Source organism: Ursus americanus, chromosome 15, assembly GCF_024610735.1.
Source record: "Ursus americanus isolate L20-20 chromosome 15, mUrsAme1.1.p, whole genome shotgun sequence".
Lineage (NCBI taxonomy): Eukaryota > Metazoa > Chordata > Mammalia > Carnivora > Ursidae > Ursus > Ursus americanus.
In genome coordinates this window covers 53,515,081-53,542,543 of record NC_142141.1, presented here as the reverse complement: position 1 = coordinate 53,542,543, position 27,463 = coordinate 53,515,081, and the positions used below count along the sequence as shown (strand labels likewise).

Genomic DNA, 27,463 nt, shown 5'->3' with positions numbered 1-27,463 from the left:
CTTCATTTTTTTTTTTTTTTGGATAGGTTAATAACAGGCACTTGAACATTCATTGAAGTTCTAATTTTACGTATTTGAGGAACAGTTATCATGGGAGAGAGTTACAGGAAAAGTGATTCTTGGGGTGTTTTGACCAAAACAATTTTTCTTTTCAACCAGTTTAAATAAACGTAACTTTATTGTCATGAGAATGAGATTGTTGTATATTGCCCCACAAATATGCAGACAATGACTTTATATTCCTTCAGTCTATCATTTTCAATAAACCATAGATCCCTTTATTCAGAAGTCATTAATTTGCCTAATATGTTTCTTTCTCACAAAATTTCTTCTCTGAATTTGCCGACTTTTCTCTAGTAATTTTTTTCACGCTCTCAAGTTCTTGAGCTATTTGTATTTATGTACCCATTACACTCTATTTTTAGAAACTTCTTATTTTGAAGTAATTTTAGACTTGCAGAAAAGCTGTAGAAATAGTACAAGGAATCCCTGGACCCCTTTACCTAGGCACCCCCCCCCCCGTGTCATATGGCACCTGACCCTGGTTCAGTGGTCACAACCCGGAGCCTTGATGCAGTTCTGTTAGCTACACCACGGCCCCTTCTCGAGTTTTCTTTTTTCCTGGCTCAGGATCCAATCCAGGACCCATGTCATATTTAGTCTTTTCCAATCTATGGTAGTTCCTCTGCCTTTTTTTTTTTCTTTCATGATCTTGACACCTTTTTTTAATGACCTTGACACTTTGAAGGTATTACCAGTCCTTTGTTTTTAAGTGGTCCCCAGATCGGGCTTCCCTGATGTTTTCTCATGACTAACTGGAGCTCGTGCATTTTTGACAAGAATACCACGAAGATAACGTTGTGTCCACCTCTGTGCCTATCAGAGGCTGGGGAGGATCCTGACAAACCCTGTTGCTGGTGGCGGTGACCTTGATTGCCTGGTTAGGGTACTGACTGCAGTGTTTCTCCACTGTAAAGTTACTGTTTTTCTCTTTGTAATTAACAAATACCTCGTGGGAGGTCTTTTGAGACTATACAAATATTGTTTCCCATCCTGCCTTTACCCACTCATTTTAACATCAGTGGTTCTCGCCTGCTCTGTGCTGTCTGCCTACTGGTGATTCCCGTCTTCCTCGTTTCTTTTAAATGTATTAATTAGAATTCTGGAAGGAAGAGCTGCCCCTCTGCCTCACTTATGTATTCAGTTATGTACATCAGTGTGGAGTCATGGGTATTTATTTTATTCTCTGGATCATCCTCCAGTACTATTGTTATTTATTTTGTTATTCAGATTATTCCAGCTTTGGCCATGAGGAGCTCCTTCAGGTTGGACACACCCCGTCGTTCTGTGCACGCTTCCTTGCTTTCTGACACCACAGGATTTTCCCAGCTCATCTTGTGTTTCCCTTGCTCCAGTCCTGGATCAGCCATTTCTCCAAAAAGCCCTGGTTCCTTCTTATTGGAGAATGATATTAGAAACTAAGATCTGGGTGCTAGGTTTGCTCATAACCATATGGTATCATGACCTTTAGGTCTTCTCAGTAGACATGTATGTGTGCCTGCCCCCGTGCACACACATGCCTGCATTCATATTCTCTGTGTCTGAATGTTTGCACATATGTAAAGAAACAGGACTTCAAATCATACTTCAACCTCCCAACTCTTGGTCAGCAACACAGGGTTCATTCCCCTGTCCTCACCTGTAACACTCTGGCAGCCAGACACCTGCATCTCATCATTAAAAATGAATTTTTAATCTTCATCTAGAAGCCTGTATTTTTCCTCTTTGGAAAGGGAATATTTTCTTTTTTTTTTTTTTTTTTTTTTTTTTTTAAAGATTTTATTTATTTATTTGACAGAGATAGAGACAGCCAGCGAGAGAGGGAACACAAGCAGGGGGAGTGGGAGAGGAAGAGCAGGCTCCCAGCAGAGGAGCCTGATGTGGGGCTCGATCCCATAACACCGGGATCACGCCCTGAGCCGAAGGCAGACGCTTAACCGCTGTGCCACCCAGGCGCCCCTGGAAAGGGAATATTTTCTTTACCTAGAATGACTTGACTTTAAAAGACTCAACTCTACCTATTCTTACTGCTGACCCGTACCCCTATGAGACACAAACTTACAAGTCTTTTGTCTTTGGTTTTACAATATAGACTCAAAATACTGTTTTTCAAAAGTCACTTAGGTAAACTCTTTCCTTTAGTGTGACTGTTTTCCTTTGTAAGGTGGCCAGTCCTTCGTGACCGTGTTTACCCACATTTGAGCGCACGTTTGTATGCATGGTAAGTCCTAGTTGGTCTTGATGATTTATCTGAGGGTAGAAGGTTATAAACCAAAACCATGGCTCCAAGAGTAAGCACCCAACCTTCTGACACACAAGTATCTCTCTTCTCTTCTTCCCAGTACCCCTTGCTTTTGGTCCTCAGAGATCAACCTTGGGTAACATTTTTAAAAGCACGGTCTTCGGCGTTAGAGTGTCTTTTCTTTGTGACACTTGTAATTATATGTCCAGACATCAAATAAATATCAAAAACATATCAAAAATACCAGATGCCTTAAATGGTTGTCTTGAACCCACCCCTTGTGGTTAGTTACATGTCTGTCTCCTTTGTTTGCAAAGCTCATCTCCATCTGTGCTAGACCGAGCTCACCGTTCCTTTCTTTTCCTACTTGATAGAATTCTCACGCTGCAGGTCGGCTCATTCTGTGCCCAGAGCTTTGACCCCATTGTACCCATTCTCAAACTTCTCAGTCGCTTCCGATTTCCTTGCTGGTTGCAGCACATCCTCACCTCTTCCCAGCTGCTCCTAGGAAACTGAGGTCCCCGGCCTCTGTCCTCCCTGTCTTCCCCTTCCCCACCCGTGGCCACGGTGCCCACAAAGCTTTTCCGTTCGCAGGCTGCTGAGGCCACACTGGGTCTTTCTTGCCTGAACTTGGTGCAGACTTAGAGCAAATTCCGATCATACCACCAAGGTAGAAGTTAGCCTTCGAGTTCAGAACCTACCTCTGGGAAGCTTTTGCCCCACGGTCTGGGTTTTCTCCCCCCTTTGCCTCAGCGCCTTACACTTACTGACATCGACTCTTCAGTTGGTTCCGTGCCCGTCGCTCCAGTGGATTAGATTAGCACTCCTTACAGGTAGGAGTCATGCGGTGCCTTTAATATAATTTATCTTTACATACTTTATAAAGGGCCGTGTTACCTACTAAACACTCTATAATAATCTCACGCTTCCACCAGTAGAAGGACGGAGGGGATGAGAAGTCTTCCTTCCTTTACTCCCTTACTCCTTCTATGTTGTATTTCTCTCGCAGATGTGAACTCGATACGTGAAGAAGGCAGTTACTGGGGAAATTTCACATGTCTCTTAGCCAAAATTGTTGTATTTGTTTTCTTTCTCTGTAGTGGAGAACATATATTACCCATAAAATAATCAATTTCCCTGACAGTTCTTTTTTTTTTTTTTTTTAATTAATAGCCCTAGCTTAGCAGTCTATATTTTTGGAAAGGAACAAAGTAAAATATTTAATAAAGATTGTAGTAAATGAAACCTTAGAATATCAATTAACTTGATTTCCTTTAGGACATAATTTTTACTGCTTTTTTTTTTTTTTTTTTGCCAATAAGGAAGGTGGTTATTTATTCAGTAATAAAGTTTTCTTGCATAAAAAGTGCTCTGTGCAGAATTCTGCCTATTGCTTGGTCCTGGCATGAGTATGCCATTTGGATTTATCACGGGGAAAAACAACCTTGGGCTTTGCTTTTGGTCTTTTGAGAAGAATATGAGACAAATCCTACTTTGTAGCAGTTTGTTTTAGGGAGGTGTTAACAAGAGCTCAAGACAGCTTTCTTTGGGTACCTTGGATTTATTCTTTTTTTGTAGTTGTGAATTGTATTAAACTGAGAAAGAAACTAGAAGTCTATGCTATTTTCGCATTTTTTACTTTGAGAATTTTAAAAATTTACTTCACAACTAATGTGGGCGGTGGGGGAGGGAGAACACAAGTTTAACTTTTAAGGAACTAAAAAGACAACATTTTTTCTTAGCATACAATAAAACAACACTAAATCATTTATGCTATTAGGTTAAATAAAACAGAGATAGAAGAATTATTAGTAAGAACTCAGGAAAGTAGTGTACGATTTTGTTAAGTACAGGCTTCAACAAATAACACCCCTTCAGGAAATGTTTAAGTAACTGAGGGCTGCATTACAGTTTTAGATGTGTGGGGAATATTCAGGTGCCTGCCTCAAAGCAGGAGATCACAGGGCCATCACAGTACAGTTTGGAGAGCACTGTGTGTGCTCCTTGAATTAATGGGAAACAGGAGAGTGCGTACACTTCCATGGAAGTTGACAAGTCAGACCTCATGATTGTTAAACAGCGCAGTATCGCCTACGAAGCCGTTGTGCTGTGTGAGGCAAGGAAGAGAACACATGGAAACTTTCAAGGAAAGAGTAAGAATTGATGTAGGCTAAAGAAAATATCCAATTTCCGAAAAGGACAAAAATGAGCTTTTAAGATGCTTTACTAAAAACGCCTTTACAAATCACAAGTAAAGATATTTGTTTTCACTTGTATGGCTGCTGCTTGTAAGGAAGAAGGAAGATATGTTTCTAATAAGCGAGGAGGGGCATTTTAGCACAGTGATGTAACCAGTTGGCTATAGACCGAATTGCATTGCGTTTCTTTTTGTTATCAAGTCGCATCAGGAGGCACTGTTTGCTGTATGTCTCAGAGAAGACCTCCATCCAAACGTACACAAAGCCCAAGTCAGCAGGCCTGGCGCGGGGAGGGCATCCGTCACTTGACATTTCAGTGCGTCAGGAAATCGCAGCTTTGGCTAGAGCAGGGGAGGAGAAACATCTGGCTCACAGCGCGCCCTCAGAATTTTCTTGAGCTCCAATTAGAGTCACTGTGGTAGAATGTAATCCACAGCGTCTGGATATTCCCACATGTGAAACCCAACTGGAAAGCAGTGCTCAGAAGCAAGGCAGAGGGAGCGGCCGTCCACGGGAGCGGGAGCGGAGCTGCGCGGCCAAGCCTGGCTGGGCCCTCGGGCCGCACAGTCCCCGCCTGCCTGTGTCGCCTGCTTGCCTGCTTCTGAGTGCCTGACTTTGCTGGACAGTAGGTGACTCTGGCTGCTTGTGGGGACAGATAGGGTGAGAGTTCCAAGCCTGTAACCGCAGGTCAGCTCAGCACCCACCATGCCAAACGGAATTAAGCCAGTCGATGCACTGGACTCGCTCTCGGCCGTCAGCTCAGCCTACCGCAGCGGTGGGCCGCCCGGCACCTGCAAGTACTGGATCCTCGACCTAGGTACCCACGCTTCCTGCACATGCTTCCTCCAGCCTGCTCTCGCTCTGGCTGCTTCCTCGCAGGGGGCTGCTGGCACGGCCGCTGCATGCTCTGAAACAGAAGTGGTTTGTGCTTTAACGCTGCAATGTGTTATGTGCTGCCTGCCTGAGAGAGGGGGCTGTGGGGGGCTGTTCCGTTGGGGGCTATCGGAATGGGACGAGAAGCAGCCTTGTTGATTGATTGCGTGGCTGTAAGGCATTCTTAATATCTGGGGACTGCTTTTGATTATCGTTCCTTTCTTGTAAATGGCATGTAAACAGTCTAAAGTAATCTGTGCCACAAATTGTCTTCTTATGATTTTAGTTGGTCTTATGTCTGTTTCAGGTTTAATTGGGGGGAGGCAGTTCAGACTGTTCCAGAAAATGGCAGTGTCCTGCATGGATGTTTAGCTTCTCTGGTTCCTTCTCTTAGGAACTGTGGCCATATGATAAGATAATGTAAAGTTATATTCCTGCAACCACTCAAGTACGTTTAAGGGAGTGCGTGTGCCAGGCTCCGGCTTTACACACACAGCTAGACTTAAGACAAGAAAATGTGATTCCTGTAAAGGTCATTTGAGAAGTCGATCAGTTCCATGTTAAGGAACAGGCAATAAAATACAAAAGAATGAAGTGAGGGGAGGAACGAGGTCTGTGGGTCTCCATAGAACTGCCCTGCCATGCTCTGGAGGAGGCTGGCTGTCCAGCAGCCCTTTCAACATCTGTCCACACTGTACAGCCGTTAAAATGAGCTGCTCACCAGGCTGTCTCTGGCGTACAGGCAGGGATGACTTCTGCCAGGATTTCGGGCCTGGCCTGGTGCACTTCTGAGGTTTGCCCCCACTGTCGGACCAGCCGTTAACTCACATCAGTGCTTCAGAAGGGGGCAGCAGGGGGGACCCCCAAGGGGATCTGGTGAGACCTTCTGGGCACTTCCAGTTTGTTGTGAGCTCAAGAGAGGAGGGATGAGGTGGAAGGACCCACCAAAGAAGGGGAGGTTGGAAGAAAAAGGCAAAAAAATGTGCTTTTAGCATCTGAGGGGAAGTGTTTTTTCATGAAATACCAGGAGAAGACAAGAAAATGATCTGGTTAATGGGCCTTGGAAGAGATAAGTGTTGGCTGCGTGAATATTAAATTCGTGGGTATAATTGTTATTTTTTATAAATATTCTGTATATTTTTTGTTCACGAAGCTATCAAGACATTTCTAAGTCACCAACCCTAACTTTTTTCGTATTTATGTTCGTTAAATTGTTTGAGAATGGCCTTCCTCTCTGGCGGTGTCCAGGCCGGGCAGGTCCATTAGTGACAGCACACACTATGCGTTCTGCACTGGGGCGGGGGGGGGGGGGGGATGAAAGTAGATGATCCAGAAGATCTCTTCAGTGAAAAGAATAACGTCTGTGAGGGAAAAAGAACAGTTGGTAACAACAAAAGTCTGATTTAAAGTCTGAGCCACTCAGTAGCTCTGGGTCTTGAGAAAATTACCTTATGTCTCTTGAACCTCGTTTCTTTGCGTAATGGGAGTAGCAGAACACACCCCCCCCCCAGTGTAGCATAAGTATCCCCAAAGCTTAGACCAAAATATTTTAATGAGCAGTTTTGCCAAGAGATAATGGATTTTAAGACACAGCATTCTTTTTATAGAGAGAATTTGAATCTTAGCATTATTTTAATAACTTAGAAATTCTTCTGAAGAGACATGATTTAACTTTTTAAATACTGGAGGACAGTTATACTATTCTGTCTTTCATTTGCCCTAGATAGAGTTTTGTTCTGGCAGTTCTGAGACTAATGGAAAGTCCAAGTGATGTTATCCAAGCTGTCACCACAAAATTTTTAAACTACCACAAATTTGGAAAGAAATTGATGTTCACTGGAATTTTCATGGGAAAAAAAATCTAATCTCTTCACAGTAATGGGTAAATGAGAGAAAGCAAAATTCTGATTCTTTTTTTCTGGAGAAATATGATTGTCCATCTCTTCCCAAACCTTCATAGCAATTTCAAGACAATTTCCAGAATGCCATGTTTTATCAGAGTGATATTTTAATACATTCTGATTCTACTTATTAAATTGATTATGGGGAAAGAGACGTACATCAGATTGAAAAAGGAAAATTAATTTTGAGTAATACCCAAGAAATAAATCCCAGAATAACTTTAAAATACCCAGCAAATCATAAGAGAGTGATAGCAAAGCCGTTCTTTAGACCCCCAAGCAATTTGGGGGTTCATTTATTGAAGTACCTTGGAGAAAGGTTGTTTTTCTGCTTTCTGAACATAATCACTGAGGCATTCTCCTTCAAATGTGAATTAGTCTTGCTTGGAATAATCTTCATGAAAGCCCGTTTTACGTGCAGACCTTGCCACTACCAATAGCTTACACAGCCATAAACCCTGAGAGATTTACTGCGAAGCCATTGTTAGGAAAAGAACTCAAGTTTTAGGTAAGGTCAAGAACTACACATTATCTTTTAAGGCGGTTCCAGTGGGGGAGCCCAGTTACACTGATAAGATAGAGGAACTGTTGAATTTGTTCTCATTCTGAACTGAGTATACCCTTTTATAGGACACATGGAATCTATTCCAGGGCTGTACATATTCTCCTAAGGAAAAGCACAATGCAGTGATCCTCCTTAACGTTAAACAGATGCACACACAAAGCGAACTGTGCCTTATCATTCTCCTTGAACCCTCTTCAAATCTTTCTTTTTTGATGAATGTGGATCCTCACCAGTGCAGTTTTTGTTTTTATAAATTAAAGGAAAACATTTGAAAGACTAATTGCAGGGAAGACGTCTCTTTGCAGAAACACAGTGTGCACCTGTTCTAAAGTATGCATGTGGGCTCACAGCCCTGCCCACTGCTCAGCAGGGACGCCCGTGCACAGGACACTCCGTTTCCTGTGAGTGAAGGAAAACCACCAGAGTGCTTAGCACAGCACTGCATTGTTTCAGCTGTGAAAGCCCTTTCACACACTTACTGTGCAAACTAAATTCTATCTCAAATCTTTTTTGCTCTTTAAGTATTTTTAAATGAGTCAGAGTTTAAGACAGGATATGCACGATAATACAATAAGAATAGTGTTACTGTAGAAGTCCAGCCACCAGTGTTCCTGTCCTCACCAGCCCCTGCTGGTATGACCTCAGCTAAATCCTTGTGAATCACACTCAGCTGCGGTTTCTTCACCTGTGCACACGTGTGCACACACACACACATCTGTTTGCTGCTGCTGTGGTTGTGTTCTCTAGAAACAGCATTAAAGATTATTTTTTCCTTGTGAGATTAAAAAAAAACCCTGCAATTTAAAAATAATTTTGTTTTCTCACTTTTCAATAATCAAAGATGTATTTAATTGTCACTCTGAGCTTCTGGCGATAGCTTCAGGGAACAAAAATCAAAACAGTGTGAACACACTGGATTTATGTATATTTCCAGCCAAAATGCAAAGAAACAAAATTATTTGGCCTTATTTAGGGTGAACATGAAATTTTGAAGTATTAAAATTTTGAAGTTAAGATTAAAAATAGACTGGAAAGTTCCCTCAGAGTCCCAGGTTAGGAGCCTTCAGTCAGAACGACCTTTCCTGGCTATGGAATCCTTCCTTCTCTCCACACAAGGAACAGGCCCCTGCTCTTCAGCTGTGATCTCTCTCTGGTATGTGCTCTTTCTAAGCATATTTCTTCAGCCAGACTGCAGGATGAACACAAATTTATGGCTTTTTATTCTGAAGAATTTCCTCCAGGTGCTGAAAGTTGGCCTCGCGGCAAGCGAGCAAGTCCATAAACCCAGGGTAGGCTGCCTGGGAGTGCGGGGGTAATGAGCCTGGGAATCAGTCCATGGAGGCTCCCCCATTTCCTCTTCCCTCTCCGAGGACTGGCTGGGGGCGTGGGGGGAGGAGCCACAGCCCAGATGCGCCCAGTCTGTTTTTACAGTCCTCACATCAAACCATACAAACGCGAGCACAGTGTGTCGCCCAAAACATGTAGTTTCTCTGAAACTCTATGCTAATAGTTAAAAAAAAAAAAAAAAAAAAACAATTTACAGAAGGAGCAGCAGAGAGAAAGAACACATTGGCAGATAATGTTTGGACACATTTCCATTTTCTTCTAGTCTTTTTCTATGTAAAATGATGCATATTTTACTCCTACTTTGAAAATTCGACTCTAAGAAACCGTCCCAGTCTAATACCATTGTCCATTTTCTCAAACGCATAGCTGAAGAAGGTTTCTCTTGTTACCTCTTGTTAAAGTGAAGAGCAAGTCACCCCTTCCCGAAAACGGACCCACACCTGGCAGCGTGGTAGGACCAGAGTTGTTGTTCTGTCCAGGACCGCAGCCACCGAAACGGCCAGGACGGATTCCGAAGCCCAAGGCCACCCCTTCCCTCTTTCATCTTAGAAGTGGCCCCAGGGCCCAGAAGCACACGGGAAGGAGGGAGGCCTTAATAACAAGAAAGGAATGTGCGTGTTGTGACGGAGATCTCAACACTGAGCGATCTCCCTTTGTCTCCCCGCAGCTGAGGAGAAAGCCAGCACGCCCCTCGCAGGGGCTGTCTGCTCACTTCCTGTCATCCTTCCCTCCCGGCCTGTGGCTGTGCCACTCGGTCACACGGGGCGCTAAGGAACGCCAAGGACAGGGTTTGTGCCAATTGCGTTTGTAGCAGAGGCGTTCTTTTCATTCCCTTTGTCCCCGAGCCAGCTTTTGTTCCCTCCTGGAGTAACTCCAGGCCTCCCTCCCTCCCGTCCTTCTTTCCCCTGTGGCTGCTCTGCTCCGGCCCTGGGCGCTCACGCAGCAGGCGCGGGCATTCTTAGAAAGCGGCCCGTCCTGGGCTCGGGGCTCCTCCTGAGGCGCGTCCCGGAGAGATTTCACCTCCAGTGTTGGATACGAGAACAACTCCAAATACAGTTGCCCTGACCCTCTTTTATTTTGCGTTTTTTGGCTTTTGTAATTGTTTTGCTATGTAATATCCGAGGACGGGAGTGGGCACTTTTCAAGAAATGACAGACGGATCATGTGAAAACTAAAATTCAGTGCCATTCAGTTCTTGTGGGGCGGGGAGAGGGTGTCATAAAATCAAATTCAAGTTTGGGATTGCAGCCGCTCAACCCTTTGTGTGCTTGGAAGTGGGCAGTAACAATGGGGACTGCTGTGCCCACACACCTTGTGGGCTTTTTACATCCTCAACTGTAGTTAACATTTTAATCCCAGTTTTCAAGTGCTTAGCTCTAAGTTACAGCAGCATTTTGCCTTTGGTAGAGGTATTACTAAAATATAATTGTGAAAGAGATTCCTAACCAGTTAGGGCTTTTTGTTTTCTTTATTTTTGATCCAAATAACCAGGGACCCTAAAATATAATGTACTAGATATTTGCTTTGTGGTTTGTGGGGGGGAAACCATCCATTTCCTCATTCTCCACGGCTGTAACTCTTTTCCAAACTAATATTCCACCCCCTTGAGACCCGAGCATCGGCTAACCTGCTGTGTAGAGAACGTGAAGAGTGATACTGCTTGGCAAGCTCACTGCAGAACATTCCAGGGCCGTTGTTTTTTTTTTCTTCTTAATGCTATGTAAGAATTAGTATACGGTTCTGTGAAAGGAGTTATGTGGCTCTGTGAAAACATAAGTTTGCCTAGTTTATAGCATATTTTGGTTAGGTATGTTCTTAGGCAATTCATGTATTTTCTAGAGTGTAGGAGAAAGGCTTTTGCATGTTGGCATTCTGAACCCGGTCTTAATTAAAAATAATAAATTTGTGTATGAATGAGGAGAAGTCTGTCAGCACCTGAAACAAATCAATCATGCAGTTTAAACCACTAACTACAGAATGTTCTTTTAAACCGTTTTGCATGGGAGTGTCTTTGTGTGCCTCCCGCTTCATTTAGAGACATTCTCAACTTTAAGGAAATCTACAGATTGCCCCCTAAGAAAATCTTTGGTTTCTTCTGTGAGAAGGTAGCCTGATTTATTTCATTTCTTTCCAACAAGTAATAAGACATTAACCAAAAGCATAAATATTCATCATGAAGAATACAGTTCACAAGTAAGCTTCCTTCAAGTAAGGTTAGATCTTTCACTGCTAACCCTTTGTGTTTAATATCAGGAACAGTTATGCCCACGGGTTAAACCTTCATGTTTCTTAGCAGTCTTTGAACCTCTGAAAGGCAGAATCAGATGAAGGGAATGTTATATGAGCATCACGGGATTGCTTATTTCCCCCAAAATTAGCTTTCTGTTCCCTTAAATGATGATTATCTATTCAGGGCAATAATAAATGCTGTATTGCCCTGGGACTAGCTTCCCAAATGAAGAAATTAAGAATCAAGAACCCATTATTTTATCGCAGAGAAAAACCTCATTATCCCTAAGTCAGCGGTATACTAAATTCTAAGTAATCTAGTGAACACATGATATTTGTTTTTATAATAATCTTTCTTTGTGTAAGTGGTATTCATCTTAAGTAAGCTTGTGAAAAGAACAGCCATTTGACTTTTGGGGAACACAGAGGTTCTCAGCTTCTGAAAACATCAAACAAATAGAGGAACATTCAGAAGTTGTCGTGCTTCTGAGCTGTCAGCAGACCAGGGCCGGGAGCAGCACGCCCCAGGACGTCTCTGATCGCCCGCGTGGTGGTGCCCGGGTGGTGGTGCCCGGGTGGCTGTGCACTCACATGCAGGGCCCTGTCCTGCAGACCCTCCACGGAAGCTGCCTGGTCTGGGGCTTACAGCTCCTGTTCACTCGTGTAGAGGGAGCAGTAGAAGCAGGTGAGGTGTCAAAGGCCCCTCTGCCCCCTTGGCCTCTGCTGCCCAGGACTTCACATGGAGGTGGCACAGTGGGGCTCTGTGTGAGCAGTGGGGCACTCGATGGCTGGAGAACTTTCCATGTGAGCGCTGATGCTACACCGCCTTTTATTCTGATTTCCCAGCCAGTGTGCTGGAGGGCCATGTAGCTCCTACATCAGGAGTGGGGGGGGCCAGGCTGGAGGGTGTCAGAAAACTCTGGTAGACATAAATGTGTGCAGCTTGCAGGATTTGTGTGTGTGTTTCTGGTCTCGTCTTTATGCAGTTTTTTCAAAAACTGTCTTTCTTCCATCCAGCAAGGATCTCTTTATACATCTGCTTTTGTCCTTGTGTAAAAGTCAGGAATGAGCCCAAATCCCCTCCCTGTCATCACTGGCAAGATAGGTCCTTGGGGATTTCTTTTCTCTTTGTGACACCTTAGGCTTTTTGTTGAAGAAAAGCCTGTTGTCCGTCTCCCAAAAATAAATATTTCAAGGGCTAACTCACATAAAAGGCAAAGAAAATGTCCCTGTGTCTGGAGAAAACAGGAATATGGACTAGAGGCTCTCATCCAACAGAGCCAGTGTTTGTCCCAGGCAGAGGAGGGCCACATGAAGAAGTGAGCCCAGCCTAAAAGCAGGGTTTAAAAAGAAGACAAGAACTCTCTGACAACACAGTGGGGTTTGATAACGGTGTGGTTTTCCATGTGTGGATGTCTGCCTCAGGCCAGCAGTCGACCCACACGTGCCCAGTTCTCCCCCACCACCCTGGAAGGGGGTGTCGGATCAGCAAGGCACACTGTAGCATTCCACCTTGACCATCACTACGCTGCCCTCCCCCAGGGTCCAGGTGTCAAGATATGACGGCTGCCTAGCTCACCTCTTCCTAAAAGCCACCAGCCTGGTGATGAACTGTCACCAGCCACAGATCTACTTGTCCCCAGAGCATTCCTGATCCAGCCAGTGAGCCAGGGCCTTTTTTGTTCAGGTCATGGATAGCTCCATTCACTAGATTTGTATTAAATTCCTTACATTGTTCTAGGCTAATCCATCCTTTGTGTGTTCCACTGTCAAAAATGACTCTCCTGTTATTTCACTTCTGAGGTGTTTTCAAATTTCCACCTTGGCAGTATGTGATATCCTGTTCATCTGATTAGCCAAGCAAAGGATTATGCCATTTACTTTCATTTTTATTTCATTTCTTCAGGTTTCCTTCTTGGAAATTTAAGTGTTGAAATTCATGTGGAGAAAGAGCTTTAAGATGAGACGCTTTCCTGACTAGAAATTCTGACAGGTTAGCATTCCCCTCCCAAGAACGAATTCGAGAGGGAAAATGATGCTTGCAGTTCTGCATTTGTTGACATAGCCACATTTTCCAGTGATTATGTAATGTTTTAAGTGTTTTCAGAAACCACACTAAGAATAAAGAGCATTTAGAGATTTCTCTGAGAGTCAAAAGAACAAAATTTGCACGTGTGACTTCCGTTTGCATGTCTGTCTGGTTAGGTAGAGGTTAAGACCCTCGTGTCTCTGATGCTCCACGTGCTACGTGGTGGTGAGAAGCCATTCTCTTTTCATGACGTGACTCCCTAAGCACAGAACAGGGACACGCTCTTTCTGTCCCCACACAAGCTTGCTTTCAGCCTCCACCAAGAGAAAGGTTAGAGAGATTGTTTCTATTCAAGTCCAGTTGTTTCTAGTTGAGTCTGTGTTAATTGATGCCAGTGATTACATTGTGTTCTTCCATTCAGGGGTCCCCTGAGGTGGGCCGCTAGTGAACACTAGTGTGAATTCATGGAAGGGGGCTGCACAGGGGAACGGTGAGTGTGCTGGTCATTTATGTGCATTTTCTCAGGCGGCAAAGACCATGTGTTCTTCATTACAGCGCTATGCTGGACCTCTGAGTGAATCTAGGGATTATTAAAAAAAAAAAAACTCAGAAGTTTAATCTTTCGCTTCATGTTTTCTGTGTTTGCTTCATCTTTGAAAGCAAATACGGAGCTCACATTTTTGCATCAAGGACTCCCCTTGCAAATTTGCTTCTAATGTCCTTGCCGTGTTTTTCACTCATTGCCATTCCGCAAACTCAGTACCTCTGTACAGCTTCTCACTTTTTAAAAAGATTATTTCCTGTGTTAACGTGAATCTGTGTGACAGTTTCAGGCCAGAGCGAAGCCCTGGAAATGCGGGACACCAGAACACAGATGCGTGTGGGGAAGCAGATAGCTGACGGAGGGTACGCGTCCAGTCTGTCTCAACCCCTAATGCATCGTTACTAATGCCAATTCACATACGAGATGAGTGGAGCACAGATAAGAGTGAGGTAACTGGAACGAAAAAGAAGTCAACCAAGAAAAGTTTTCAGATACTTACTCCCAAATAGAATGTAGACTTAAGTTTGGAAATATATCATAAAAATACTTGCTGCAGTGTTCAGAACTGCCAAAAGTATCACCATATCCTTGGGCAGGTCAGTTTCCTCTTCATTACGTAAAGTTCCCCCAAGTAACACCCCAGCTTCGTCTCCCTCGTCATCATCTTGAATTAACACGCTTAGCCTGTGGAGGTCATTGTAATCGCTGTGTGACACAAAGAGAAGATTGGATCCCTAGAAACCCATCTGGGAGAATAATTTACTGATTAGCTTACTTTTTATGTGATCTTCAAGAGGATTTCTTGTGCATTGTGGTCTCCCCCCCCCCCATTCCAAAAAGTGTTACCTTGATTCCAAAAGCAGGGAATTAAAAGCCATTTTGAAAAGTATAGAGATGACAGTCATTTACTGAGAAAATTTTGCTCTGGAATCTTTGAACCAACCCGGTCAGCAGCCATAAGCAAGAAACTTCTTCTTTGCTCCATAAAGTAAATTTTAGATCTGATTTTCTGTACATTGCGACCTTCCTGGTATGGTAGGAAATTTTTCTAAGTTAAAATGTGATTTGCTGCGTTGAATTCTTGACAAGAGGTTTGAGAAACTGCTGAAGTCCAGGTGCGCCTGCTTAAACCCTGCCCAGTCTGTCCTGAAAGAGTCTAATGGAATTATTTTCGGACATGAGAAGCAGCTGCCCCAAAGTGTCCTTGCATTATCTTTCTTTAGCACATAATCTTTCTCTAGCAATAACTACTAAATAAACATTGTTTCATGTCCTGACTAACTGGAATTATAAATTAGCGGTTTGCCCTGGAAGCGTGCTGAGCTCGGAGTTAGGCTTATCCTGGTTAGAGGATGTATCAAGACACCACTGCATTGTTCATTTGACAGGGAGTTTTGAGCATGTACGATGGACAGAAAGATGGGAATATCTTCCTTCAAAACGAGCTACAGTTGTTCTGGAACACTCTGTGCAGGAGAATTTGAAATGTGAGCTAGCGGTTTATTGGAAAGTCTCCCAGGGTTGAGCATACGCATCTGTGTGGCGGTCATGCCTCATCAGATGTGGCGCGGCTATCAGCACTGGTCCCGTGTGCGCGTTTGGGTGACATTATGTGGAGTGAGGGGTGCTCGTCTCTGCAGATGGGCAGCGTGTGGTGAGGTGCTGCGGCACCCGGAGAGATCAGGCCTTCACTGTCCTAGCGGTCCCTTCTTCCTGTGCCTGGCCCAGGGAGGCCTCCCTTCCCTCTGCTTGCCTGCCTCTGCGATTTCTGTTTCTGTGCACACATAGGAGTATTGCCTCCTGTTTGTCAGACTGTAATTTTACAAAGACCGTGATTGTTCCTGTCCTCCCAGCAGCCTGATGAGACTCACTGTCACTCCACAATCAGAAAACTGAAGGACTTGTACAGTGCCCAGCCCAGGACCTGACGGGACGGGACTAGAACCCGGCCCCGTTGCTTTTGAGTGACTCTTCATCTGTGAAGGGCTCCCTTGAAGGTAAAGCAGGCTTCACACCCTGCAGAGACAGCCTGAACAAAGCAGAGACCTCTCTGCCCTCCTGGAGCCGTGTGCTGTGGGGACAGGAAAGGTAGAAAGGAGCAGGAGTGCTGCAGGGGAGTTGAGGGCCCTCGGTGAAACGTCTTCCACTCCAGAGGCTGGAGTTCGTTGTGTACCCGGGCGCGCTCAGCCCTGCGCTTGCGTGCTCTCCAGCGCTGGTAAACACCCTGAGACTTCCTGCGGAACGGGGAGAGGGCTGAGATGAAATGTGAGCCTTCTTAGTCTGCAACTAGCAGGATATGGCCCTTTCTCCTCTTTTTCTTACATTAAAAAAAAGTGCTTTATTAATCACAGATGTCTCAGATTTAGTGACTGGGACGAGAAGGCGATTTATCTTCCCCCCGGTCTCGGAGTTCTGTGTGCTCGCAGAGTGAGACTCCTTCCTGCAAGGGGCAGAGGGTCAGCACTCCTGCCTTCCCTCCTTTCTTGAGCTGCTTCCCTTTTTTTTAAGAAGAAACCTAGTGTGGACTCTGTGTGAACTCTGACTTTAGCCAAGAAGCCATCTATGTGGGCTGGGTTCCCCCCCTCAAAATAAGAAGAGATAAACCTGAATTGATTTCCTCTCTTAGACTTCAGGCAGGCCACAAATGGCCTTCTCATGTATACACTCGGGTGCCTTTTTAAAAGACTGTGATGGGCTGATAGCATCTCCTTATGCTGCTTTTTCTTCTTCATATGGGACAAGTTTTTAAACAAATGGGAAGAAAATGAAGTAATCCATCTGGGTTCCTTCATTCATCCTTCATCTCAAAATGATTTTGAGGATGTCCTGGTCACCGTGCGAGGCTTGTGATTACTAAGATGATTACCCTGAGTCCCCGTTTTCTGGGAGCTCACAGTTGCGTAAATACAGTGTAGCACGAAGTTGTGTACTACTGAGGAGTCCTGGAGAAGGTTGCCTCAACCGTCCTACCTTTGTAAATAGCACTTTACAGTTGGTAAAGCTCATTCACCCCATTATTTCATGCGATCCTGTGACAGCCCTGTGAGATGAGGAAATCCAGACGCCAGAGTGTCAGCCTGGGGCCTTGGCTGTTGAGTGGGAGAACGAGGCTCAGGTTGAGACCCTTTGACGAGTCCAGAATTCCTTCTGCCATGCCTAATTGGTCCTCCATCTGGACCTTGAATCGGTGGTTTCCCCAAGCTGAAAAGAGGAACACACATCCCCAAACCAGACATGATGTGACTGCAGCCATTCTTGGGGGTAGGAAAGCTGGGGATGGGGTGAGAAAGTAGCGGTACTGAGTGTTGAGTCTTTGTCTCTTCCAAGAAGTTAGGAGTTGAGGGAAAGGCAAGAGACAATAAGCGAAGGTGGAAACAGAAACAAATACAGTTTCTCTGAGTGACAAATGAGTTTCCATCATATTTCTCAGGTCGGTTCGGTCCCGAACCCTCTTTCTGTCGCCTGCCCCCCACCATGCGTGATGAGTGCTGCTGTTCACGTGCACAGCACCCTCACCAAAGGCTCCTGGGCCTGCCTCTACCTTACAAGAAAGCATCACATAGGGCAGGTCATTGCAAGAATAGCTCAGTCCACTCTGAATTACCATCTTATAAGTAAGTGATTTACAAACTCATGAACTTGGCTAAAATTAGATGTTACTTGGAGCTCCCCTTACAACTAATGAGGATATACACCACCAAGTCAGGACATGACCATTCACTGTGGTCAACAATGTGCTTACTTGGGAACTAGCCCGTAGCTGGTCATCGACTCGCTCACTCACCCATTTGTCATTTATTCAGCATATACTTACTTATTAAGCTCCAAGGATGTGCCAAACATCCTGCTGGCAGCTGGGCATGTAGTTGTCAACAAGCCAGACCCAGCGCCCGCCCACGTGAAGCCTGGAGTCTAAGGTCACGGTTGGCTTCCTGTCTTGACAATTAGCCAGATGGGAAAGTACCGGCACGAAGTGGTTATACAGAGCTGGGGCCCTAGGGCCCTCCGCCGGAGGATTACTCTTGTTACTGGCCTGAACCATCCCAGTCCGATCCGGAGCACACAGGTGAGGTTTTAGAGGAAGGGGGCGTGCCCACGCCATGTTTATATCTGGGCAGGACTTTTCCGACTCCGCATATCACAGCCACCGGGAACCCTTCTGGGAAAGGCACCTGTGTGCAGACCGGTAATTTAAAGTTTTCCCAAGGAGACCTTCTAAGCTCTGTGATTTGTGACTTACGCTTACCTCGTGCCCAGTAGCATTAGAGACCTTAGTTCCACTAGGTATCGTCAGGACATGTTTAATTTCAGATTTGCAGCAGAGCAGTTGGTCTAGTGGTTAAAGTCTCTTCTTCACTTAACTAAAAAAATAGGCCCTTTATTTCATTCTATTAATGAGTATATTAAGTTTAAATAATTTTTAATATTTAAATCTCTGATTTATGTATTACGTCACAGTCCAGCGAAGGGCATAAAATGGGCTGTTAGAATCCATTGGTTTGGGAAAGAAGTTTGTGTATTTTAAGAAAAAAACAACAATTTGTTGTTTTTCTTGAGGAGTGTCCAACAGATGAAGAATTGAACATTACTATTAAAGACAAAGTGGAAAGAGAAGGAATTCATCTATTTTGCTTTTGGTTTGGGGTTTTTTTATTGCTAATCACCAGAAATCTGACTGACATGTCAAACCTGCACTAGACAAAGTATCTGCTAATCCTAGAGACAGATGAAGAAAGTTTCCCTCTATCTTTACAGATTTCTGAAATGACATTGTTTTCCGAGGTAAAATTTAAAATTCAGCAACACTGTATATGTCAGTTCATCATAGGTGAGGTCTGGCCTTGGGCAGCTCTGCCTCCTTCCTGGGTCTGGGAGGGACGTCCAGGCCACGGCCATGTTTATCATGCCTGACCTGCCAGCTGAGGAGGAACCCTTCTTTTGAACCTACTTCCCAAAGTGCAAAGAACCAAACCCAGTGCAGCTGGGCCCACAGAGGAAGCTAGAAAATGACGTCTCCCGTTGTTCTTTCTGAGCCATTTTTACAACCACCAGCTCCTCTCCAAGCAAGGCTAGAATGCCCTGGGAGTGATCTTTGTAAAGCCAGCTGGGTCCCACAAAGCGTTATTGATGCCTCCCTGAGGCCCGCTGGGTGCGCTGAGCGGAGGAGAGGTCCTTATGCTTCCGGGGACTGCCCCGCGATCCCGCCCACCACTGCCCCTGCTTGTCCCAGAGCTGGTCCGCTTCCCGGTGGCCCTGCGGCTTTGGTGGGCAGAGCCTGTCAGAATTCCAGTGGGCGTCCCCTTCTCACTTAGGATTCACGTGATGTGCTGCACTGCTCCTGTGCCACATTCCCTCACATTCTCGCTTCTGGGCCCAGGAACACATGTGAGGTTCATGCGTGGGCTCAGGTGGTGTTCCCCATTACATGTAACGTGTGAGTATTGTGCTTAGACGCACGAAGACCTGGCACTGATTGGGTTGTATTACAGTAAGTGGGCCTCAGTCTCTTTCCTGCCCCCTCGGCTCACACAAGGCACAGGGGACTGTGTCGGTGACAGCTCGTCGGAGGTTGACCAGCCCAGGATGTATCCGGACCCCAGCTGTGTGCCCCCTCCACAGTCCTGCGTCTGGTGCCGTCCTCCAGCTGGGCGCACGTACATCGGAGATGTGATTGTCCTTCAGATATGGGCGCTGATTCAGCTTGCCCTGCTTCCTGAGGCTGGGGATTTCTGATGTTTCCATCCGGTACATAATAGGTGCCTACTGTATGCCAGGCACCATGGCAGGCCCGGGGAGTACCTCAAGTAACAGAGCAGATGAGGCCCCTGCCTCCTTAGAGCTGACGTTACATGGATTATTCAAGCCTGGCTCATTCGAAGGCCAGCTTCGGTGCTGCCTCCTTCACGAAGCCCTCCATGATCCTTCCACTCGATTCCCCTTCTTCTCAACCTCCAACAGGATTTGTACTCACTTACAACATGTGTCATACATGGTGGATCCCATCGGTGAGGGAAGGTTTTATTCCTCTCTGTTCAGTGGCAGGTACAGGGCTTGGCTCCGAGTCCCAGCACAGTAAATGACTATGAAAAATGTCACCTGCTGTGGCTAGCATAGATTCTTGCTAACAGTCGGAGCTTAAAAAAAAACCACTTCAATTAAATAAATTATCATTTGTCATGTAGATTATCCAAACCTTCCTCTTCTTTTTGTCTTTCTTGTCCCTCTGCAAGAGTTCCCGAGGCACTGTTTCCCTGTTCGCCCTGCCCTTTATCCGAAATCAGCACCTGAGGTTTCTAGGAAGTACTTAGTGTGCACGTTGTCACCTTGGTTGACAATACAACAGTTCCATGCTCTCCTTCCTCTCCAGACAGTACGTGAGGAAAAGGGGAGTGACGTGGAAGCGTGGTAGTGACTCATTTTAAAATAAAGTTAAAAAGAATGAAAGAAATGAATGACTATATATACACACGTTGATGTATGTATATACACACAGACGAAAAGGTTTTTACTCTTCAACAAAATACTGTGTCTGTATTGATTGGTTTTGAAACCAAAGTCTGGCTTTGAGAAAATCTAGATTTTTAAGAATGAGTGAGCCTGCTTGAAATGTGTCATCTGTTTATGGAAGATTATACCCTCTACCCGTTCAAGGCTTAGCCCAGGGCCGGAATGGGGCGGCAGTTAGACAGGGCTCCGCGGTCTCGTCCCGGCGTCTGGAGCACGAGTGGGAAACGGCCGTGGACTCTCTTGCGTATAATCACAGGATTGGGAGGGATTGGTGCTTCTGCTTTGTAGCTGCAGCACAGGACGGTCTCCGGCGCCACAGAGGTAAATAGAGCCAACACAGGTGTGTGCATAATAGGATCTTCTCCAAGATTAATTTTAATATATTTTCGAGGCTTCAAAAGATTTAAGAAAATAACAAGCAAATGATCTTCCTCATTCCATTTCTTAAAGTGTAAAGCATTTTATTCCATTCCACTGTGGTGACACCCTCGAGTCAGGTGCTCAGGAGAGGGCCAAGCAGTGTCCAAGGTCACCGGGTTTCCGTTTGTAAAGTAATGCCTCGTAACTGCATGGATTTGCTGAGCACCGCTGTTTCCTAAGCTTTTTTGTATCTCTTTTTTTCTCCTGAAAAATCATCACTTCAGGGTTGACTATATTTTTGGGATCCAGTGGGAAGAATCATTTGGATATATTTTCTGTAAAGCATTTTGATTAAATGAGGAAGGCCTTGCCTCACATTTCTTTTAAAAATGTGTTGTTGTTTTCATTAGTTGCTGCTGGTATTTACTTCGACATGAGGTCACTTCAAGGCTGAGAGCAAAGACACCCCACGCCAGCCTAGTTCCAGAGTCCGGCCACGGGCTGGATCTCCCCCACACCAGCCAGGCTTTACCCCTTTCACAGCCGCTGATTTTACTCTTGACACAGCTTCCCAGATGGGTGTCATTTGTCCCAGAGTCTGACCAGGTCAAATTCGTACTGATTTGCGTGTATACACACACACACACACACACACACACACACACACACACGTGTGCGCACGTTGACTTACAGAGTTGTACTTGTGTTCACCAGTAGTGAGTCAGACTAATACATTCGTCTGTCAGGATTAGTTCTTAATTTCCTTTTAAATCTTCTTTCATAGCTTTTGTTTATCAAGAAAAAGGATGAAAATAATTTTAAAATTCTGTGTTCTGACCCCTGTGATATTGTAAGTGTTGATGACATTTTCAGTCTGTGTGATAATGACACTAGTTTTCTGCGTTGGTGACCCGGGGTTTTGGAGGGAAGGGTAATCTTGAGAAGAGTGTTGCCGGGGACAGCTCAGGTTTGGTACAGGTTTGAAGGGGGTGTGCGTGAGAGATCGGACCTTCCCCTCCGACGTGCCCGCCCTGCAGGTAAGTGGGCAGGCACAGCGAGGCGCCCGTCTGCACGCCACACACGGCGGGGTCTGCTCGGGCAGCGTGTCGGCCACGTGGCGCCACCAGGACATTGGGAGGAGTTCCTTGTAGGCCGTTCGGTCAAACCTGCGCTGTCTCTCTTGTCCTGCAGACTCTCTGTCCGTCTCCAGCAACGATGCCAGCCCGCCGGCCTCCGTGGCTTCCCTCCAGCCCCACATGATGGGGGCCCAGAGCTCCCCAGGCCCCAAGCGGCCGGGAAACACGCTGCGCAAGTGGCTGACGAGCCCGGTGCGGCGGCTGAGCAGCGGCAAGGCCGACGGGCACGTGAAGAAGCTGGCGCACAAGCACAAGAAGAGCAGGGAGGTCCGCAAGAGCGCCGACGCCGGCTCGCAGAAGGACTCGGACGACAGCGCGGCCACCCCGCAGGATGAGACCGTGGAAGAGGTCAGAGCCCCACGCGGCAGGAGCCCGATCACTGGGCAGGGCCACCCACCGGGGCCCGTGGGCATTTCCCCTGCCATCGTAGGAATAGTTGTGTCTCGCAAATACACTACTGTGGTTCCGTTTCCGTAGGTCCCTGGGACTGTCTGCTCCTTAAATCCCTTGTTAGCAGACAGTTGGATTTGGTGGGGACAAGCGGTACCCACAGCAGCTCCGAGTTAACACGGTCAGGACTCACGGTGGCTTGTGAGAAAGAGCTCAGAGGACAGTGAGCCTATCCCCCCACCTTCCCCACCAAGGTATGGGCACCCCCAGGCCTGCTCCAGAAGGAAGCCGGCACTCTGCTGCCTTAGCCCTTCTGTTCGCACGCCACTGACAAGCCAGGAGGCGCCGTCCAGTGCTGCAGGTCTGGGCAGTCCCTGAGCCTGGTTAAGCAGTCCCTAAACCAACGGGGGCAGCACGGTGCAGGCAAAGCACGACTTCAGACATGGGCGGACTGGAGGAGTGTGTGTGTCCTGCCCCCACGGTCCTACTTATGTCTGTCCTCAGTAGAAAACACCCAGTGAATTTAGTACACTAACCAACAAACACTGGATTATTTCCATGTTAGCAAAGAACGGTCAGCCAGGAATTTTTTGAAGTTTCCTTTTGTTTGGGGTGGGGAGCTCTAAATGACACTGAAAGGAGCAGAACCCCTTCATGATCGCAGGCTGGTTCTGTCAGGCTGGCAGTGTCAGTGAGGGGCCCTCAGAGTTTTTAACTGAGACCAACCCCCCCCCCCCAGTTCCCTCAAAAGGTACCAAAAATGAAAGTAGACCAGACCAACTGAATTGACCTGAGAGTCAGAGTTTTGAACTGATCCAGGGTGGGGGGCTGGGGATTGAAGACAAGAGGTGTTCAAAGCCTAACAGGTAATGTTGGCAGAGGCCCCTTCAGAAGACACGCGCAGCGGCCCTTCCGTCATCCAAGTCGGCCGGCAAGGTAGCCGGGTTGCAGGAAGGGAATGAACAGTTACCATCGGGGGTGGAAAGAGCTTGCTCCTGATTTCTGTCCTCTCCATCCTGTCCCAGCTATATTTTCCTAGTAACCCCTTAGGGCTCCTTTCTGTGATCTGACCTTGACAGTCGGGCCTAGAATATAACGAGCAAACGTTGGTTTGATTTCAGAGAGGCCGGAATGAGGGCCTGAGCAGTGGCACGCTCTCGAAGTCCTCATCGTCGGGCATGCAGAGCTGTGGAGAAGAAGAAGGGGAGGAGGGGGCCGATGCCGTGCCTCTCCCCCCACCCATGGCCATCCAGCAGCACAGCCTGCTCCAGCCGGATTCACAGGACGACAAGGTGAGAGGCCCCGCCAGTGCACCCCAGCCTCACTGCAGCGGCCTGCAGCTCCGGGGCTGTGAACAGGCACCTGGAAAATGTGCTGCCCGTTTTCACCCCAAAAGTATAAATAACAAAGTCAATTTAGACCAGGCAGTAGGCCAACATGTGTAGTTCCTCATAATCGTACACTTGTATAAATATGTTCAATGCATTTTTTAATAATGCTTCAGTAGCTGTTAGTTTTAAAGTAACCTTGTTTTCTGTTTACTGTACCACCCCGGGTCCCTGAGAGAGGAGTCCGAGGTATCACACGCAGTCTTGGTGATTGCATCCCTGTGCGAACATTAGGCCATCTTGCTTTCCCTGCGAGCTGTTTTTGCACACGGGCGTTGTTTTCAGATGGGGTTGTACTGCTGTCCAGTCCCTCTGTCCAGCATGCCTGACGTTAGCATTTAGGATCAACTGGGGTGCGGGGATAGGTGTCAAGGTGTAGGGATCAGTTCAAAACCATAAATCTCCTCTTTGGGTGGATGTGGAGGCTTCAAACCAGGCTTGGGTTTTTGTTTAGTTTTTACCTGATCTAAAACTATTTTGTGCATCCCAGTTGTAGAGCCCTAAACTATCCACAAGAAACCTGGTGACCAGCTTGCATACCCTCTTGCATTCTGGCCCAGTGTGCTCCCCAAAACTGGCAGGTGTTGAAAACCGTGCTGTGAAATCATTACTGGAGGGTGTGGGGTTTTTTATTTATTTTTTTATTTTTTGGCAGTAACTAAGCTTTCTGAATAAAACAGATGTTTTCATCATTTTTGCCCATTCTTCCTCTTTTTCCTTCCCTGACTCCCTGCTCAGTGTTAACACAGTCATTTGCTGGATTACCTGTGTTTTATGACCTGGACTCTGCCCTGGCCCAGTGCTGGGCAGCTGTGAGGCCAAGACAAACCACACGTTAGTCTTAACATGGGCGGCCACCTCCCACCTCCTGAGAACCCCCCTCCTCCCCCATTGTAGCACTGAGCACAGTCAGGCCACTGCGGGTCTCGGCTGAAGGACGTGGCTTGGGCTGGAGACTGGAGTTTGGGGGCATGTGAGGTGCAGGCCAGATGTTGTGGGAGCTGACGTGTGGTGGCAGAGGGCCTCACCCCCTGCACAGACCAGACTTGCCAGGAAATGGGAACGTGTCATTTCTCAGACAATTCCTAAACTGTTTTGTGGCATTCCAGCTGTAGCTTCCTTGGAAGCAGGAAACTGAAATTTGGTAAATCTGGATGGTTGGCCGAAGTGAGGTGCAGGGCCTGGTTGACTTATTCCCCCAGGAAGAGTATCTTTCTCCGTTTGAGGAGTGGGCCGCGCTCTGTACTTGAGTGCGCTGAAACCATTTATTGGGTATTAGCAGTAGCAGGTCTTCATTTACAAAAGTCTGTAGTGATATTCCCCGAGAGTATATTACCTTGTGACTAATATTTTGTTTTGTTCTGTTTTCTCTTTTTGTAAACTTTCACTGCAGCATTACGTTGATTTGTGTTCTGTGTCTGTTTTGGCTCAGTTTCCTTACCTCTCCATTTGAATTTGTTTCTTCGTTTTCTTCACCCCATACTCCAGATTTCATTAGACCAAACCAACATTTGTTTTGCAAATCACATATCTGGATCCACACATGTAAAAGCCTCGTTGTGAACGTATAACTCCGTATCTGTCTCCTGTGAGAAATGCATCGTTAGGACAGCGAGCCGTGTGTCGCATGCATCTCGGCTGTCCTTAATATGAAGCAAGGTTCATATTATGCCCCTCTTCTAGTTTCCAGTTAATTGATGGCACAAGTAATCTGCAAACACACCGTGTTTGCTAATTACTGAAACTTGAATTCAGCAGCCCCTCCCTCCAATTCCTTACCTGTCAACCCCTGTACACCCTGACTCTAGCCGTAAACGGCATCTCATAGCTTGTGAGGCCGCAGATCTTCTGTCCTCTGCACTAGTCATTGGGGAAATGGATGGCACAGAAAATGGTGAGCTTGTCCCCCCTCTTCCCTGTCTGGTCAGTGCACCCCCGGTTCCTTTCCTTTTCTTTCTTGTTTCTTTCTTTTAGCCCCATAAACACAGGAGAGCCATTTTTAGTATCCTGTTTTTGGTTTCCTGATGATTTAAGGATTCACTCATTAGACCCTCAGCCTTTCATTCTTGCGTTGATCAGATTCTGTATTTTGTCCTCCTTCGCCACTCGCCTAGCCGGCAGTTGCAAAAGTTACAGTTCCCAGCCTCCCGCACCCAGTCACCTCTTTGAAAACATTATGATGTTACATGACTGAGGATTAAAAACAGACTTTGTCTGCTTTCCACATGTATCCCAGACAGGTTTTATTTAGTATTTCATGTCAGAATATTGTAAATTTAAAAGGATGACTTTAAATAAATGCAAACAAAGACAAACTTGTGGTCTTTTTGTCTGGAATTACTTTGAAAAAGAGATTGAGCTTGCAGGAGAATGTACTGTCTGTCCAGTGACTAACATGAGGCTTTCCCCTCCCCCTTCTCTTTCTCTTCACTTCTTCTGTAGGCCTCTTCTCGGTTATTAGTTCGCCCCACCAGCTCCGAAACTCCGAGTGCAGCCGAGCTCGTGAGTGCAATTGAAGAACTTGTGAAAAGCAAGATGGTAAGGCTTCCCAGAGAAAGTCTGCGGTTTGGAAGCTGCCGTAAAGGCTGCTTGTGGATGGGTGTGCCCCTGTTCATGTCCTGCTCTGATCTGCAGAATGTGCCTGTGGCAGCTTACGCAGGCGGAGTCCCCAAGACCACCCTCACTTCTGACCAGCTGCCCATCTGGGGGTACCCAACATCACCCTCAGGTGCAAGAATTCGCTTGAAGGACTCACAGAACTCAGAAAAGCTGTGATACCCCTAGTCGTGGTTTCTACTGTGAAAGGACAGATTAAAATCAGCCAGGGAAGAGGTGCGTGGGGCAGGGTGCAGGAGGGTGCCGGGGTCAGGCTTCCAGTAGTCCTCTCCGTGTGGAGTCATGCAGAGCACTGACTTCTCCTGACAACGATGTGTGACTTCATTGTGCGTCACACGTAGAGTCTGGCCAGCCAGGGACTTGGTGTTCAGAGTTTTTATTTGAGCTCAGTCACATACACAAGATTGACTGCTGGCCTGGCTCCCCTTTGTCTCCTGCCCCTCCAGAAATCAAGATACCACGTGGCCCAAAGCCCCCAAGAGTTGCACTGTTGTCGTGCACTGTCTGTCTTGGCCCAGGGCCCCTAGGTAAATAGACATGCCTGTCAGGCAGGACATCCTGGGGGATTAGAGGCACCTTCCAGGAGCCAGGATTAATCCGTTCTTGCCCCTACCTTGACTGCAGCGCTAGCACTGCTTAGCAGGTGTGGTCAGTTCCACTCACGTCCGCAGGTGTGCCCACGGTCAATGGCATGCACCAAGGAGCTTGGTAGCTCCTTTCACTGTCTCTGAGATCTTTCATTTGAATTTATAATGTGTAGGAGAGAAGAGCTTGCACTGTTATGTGAGGGCTTTCTTTTCTTAGTGACCTCTGTATTTCCAGTTGGTCAACGTGGATTCATTTAATAAAAGCCCCAAAATCAAAATATTGATTTAAAGTTAGATAGGTGTGTATTGCTTCTAACTGATTCAAATCAATTAATATCTGTGTTTCTTCAGTTTTCCTGTGAGGTGGGAAAACAGTTAATAGTAATAGCCTTTACATTTGTATACCCTACAACTCCCATAAAGTTACTGAGCATCTTTTAAAAGTCACCCTCCAAAAGTAAAAGCCCTCAGCCTCTCCCACCAGTCCATCT

General features: G+C 46.2%; 1 protein-coding gene across 1 annotated transcript in view; it reads left to right on the top strand.

The window, feature by feature from the left end:
• TRIO (trio Rho guanine nucleotide exchange factor) overlaps positions 1-27,463 on the top strand; it is a 348,230-nt gene that overhangs the window by 284,796 nt on the left and 35,971 nt on the right. The window contains 3 exon segments of the mRNA XM_045787154.2: positions 22,047-22,339; positions 23,503-23,673; positions 26,212-26,307. Coding sequence (XP_045643110.1) covers positions 22,047-22,339; positions 23,503-23,673; positions 26,212-26,307 — 560 coding nt within the window.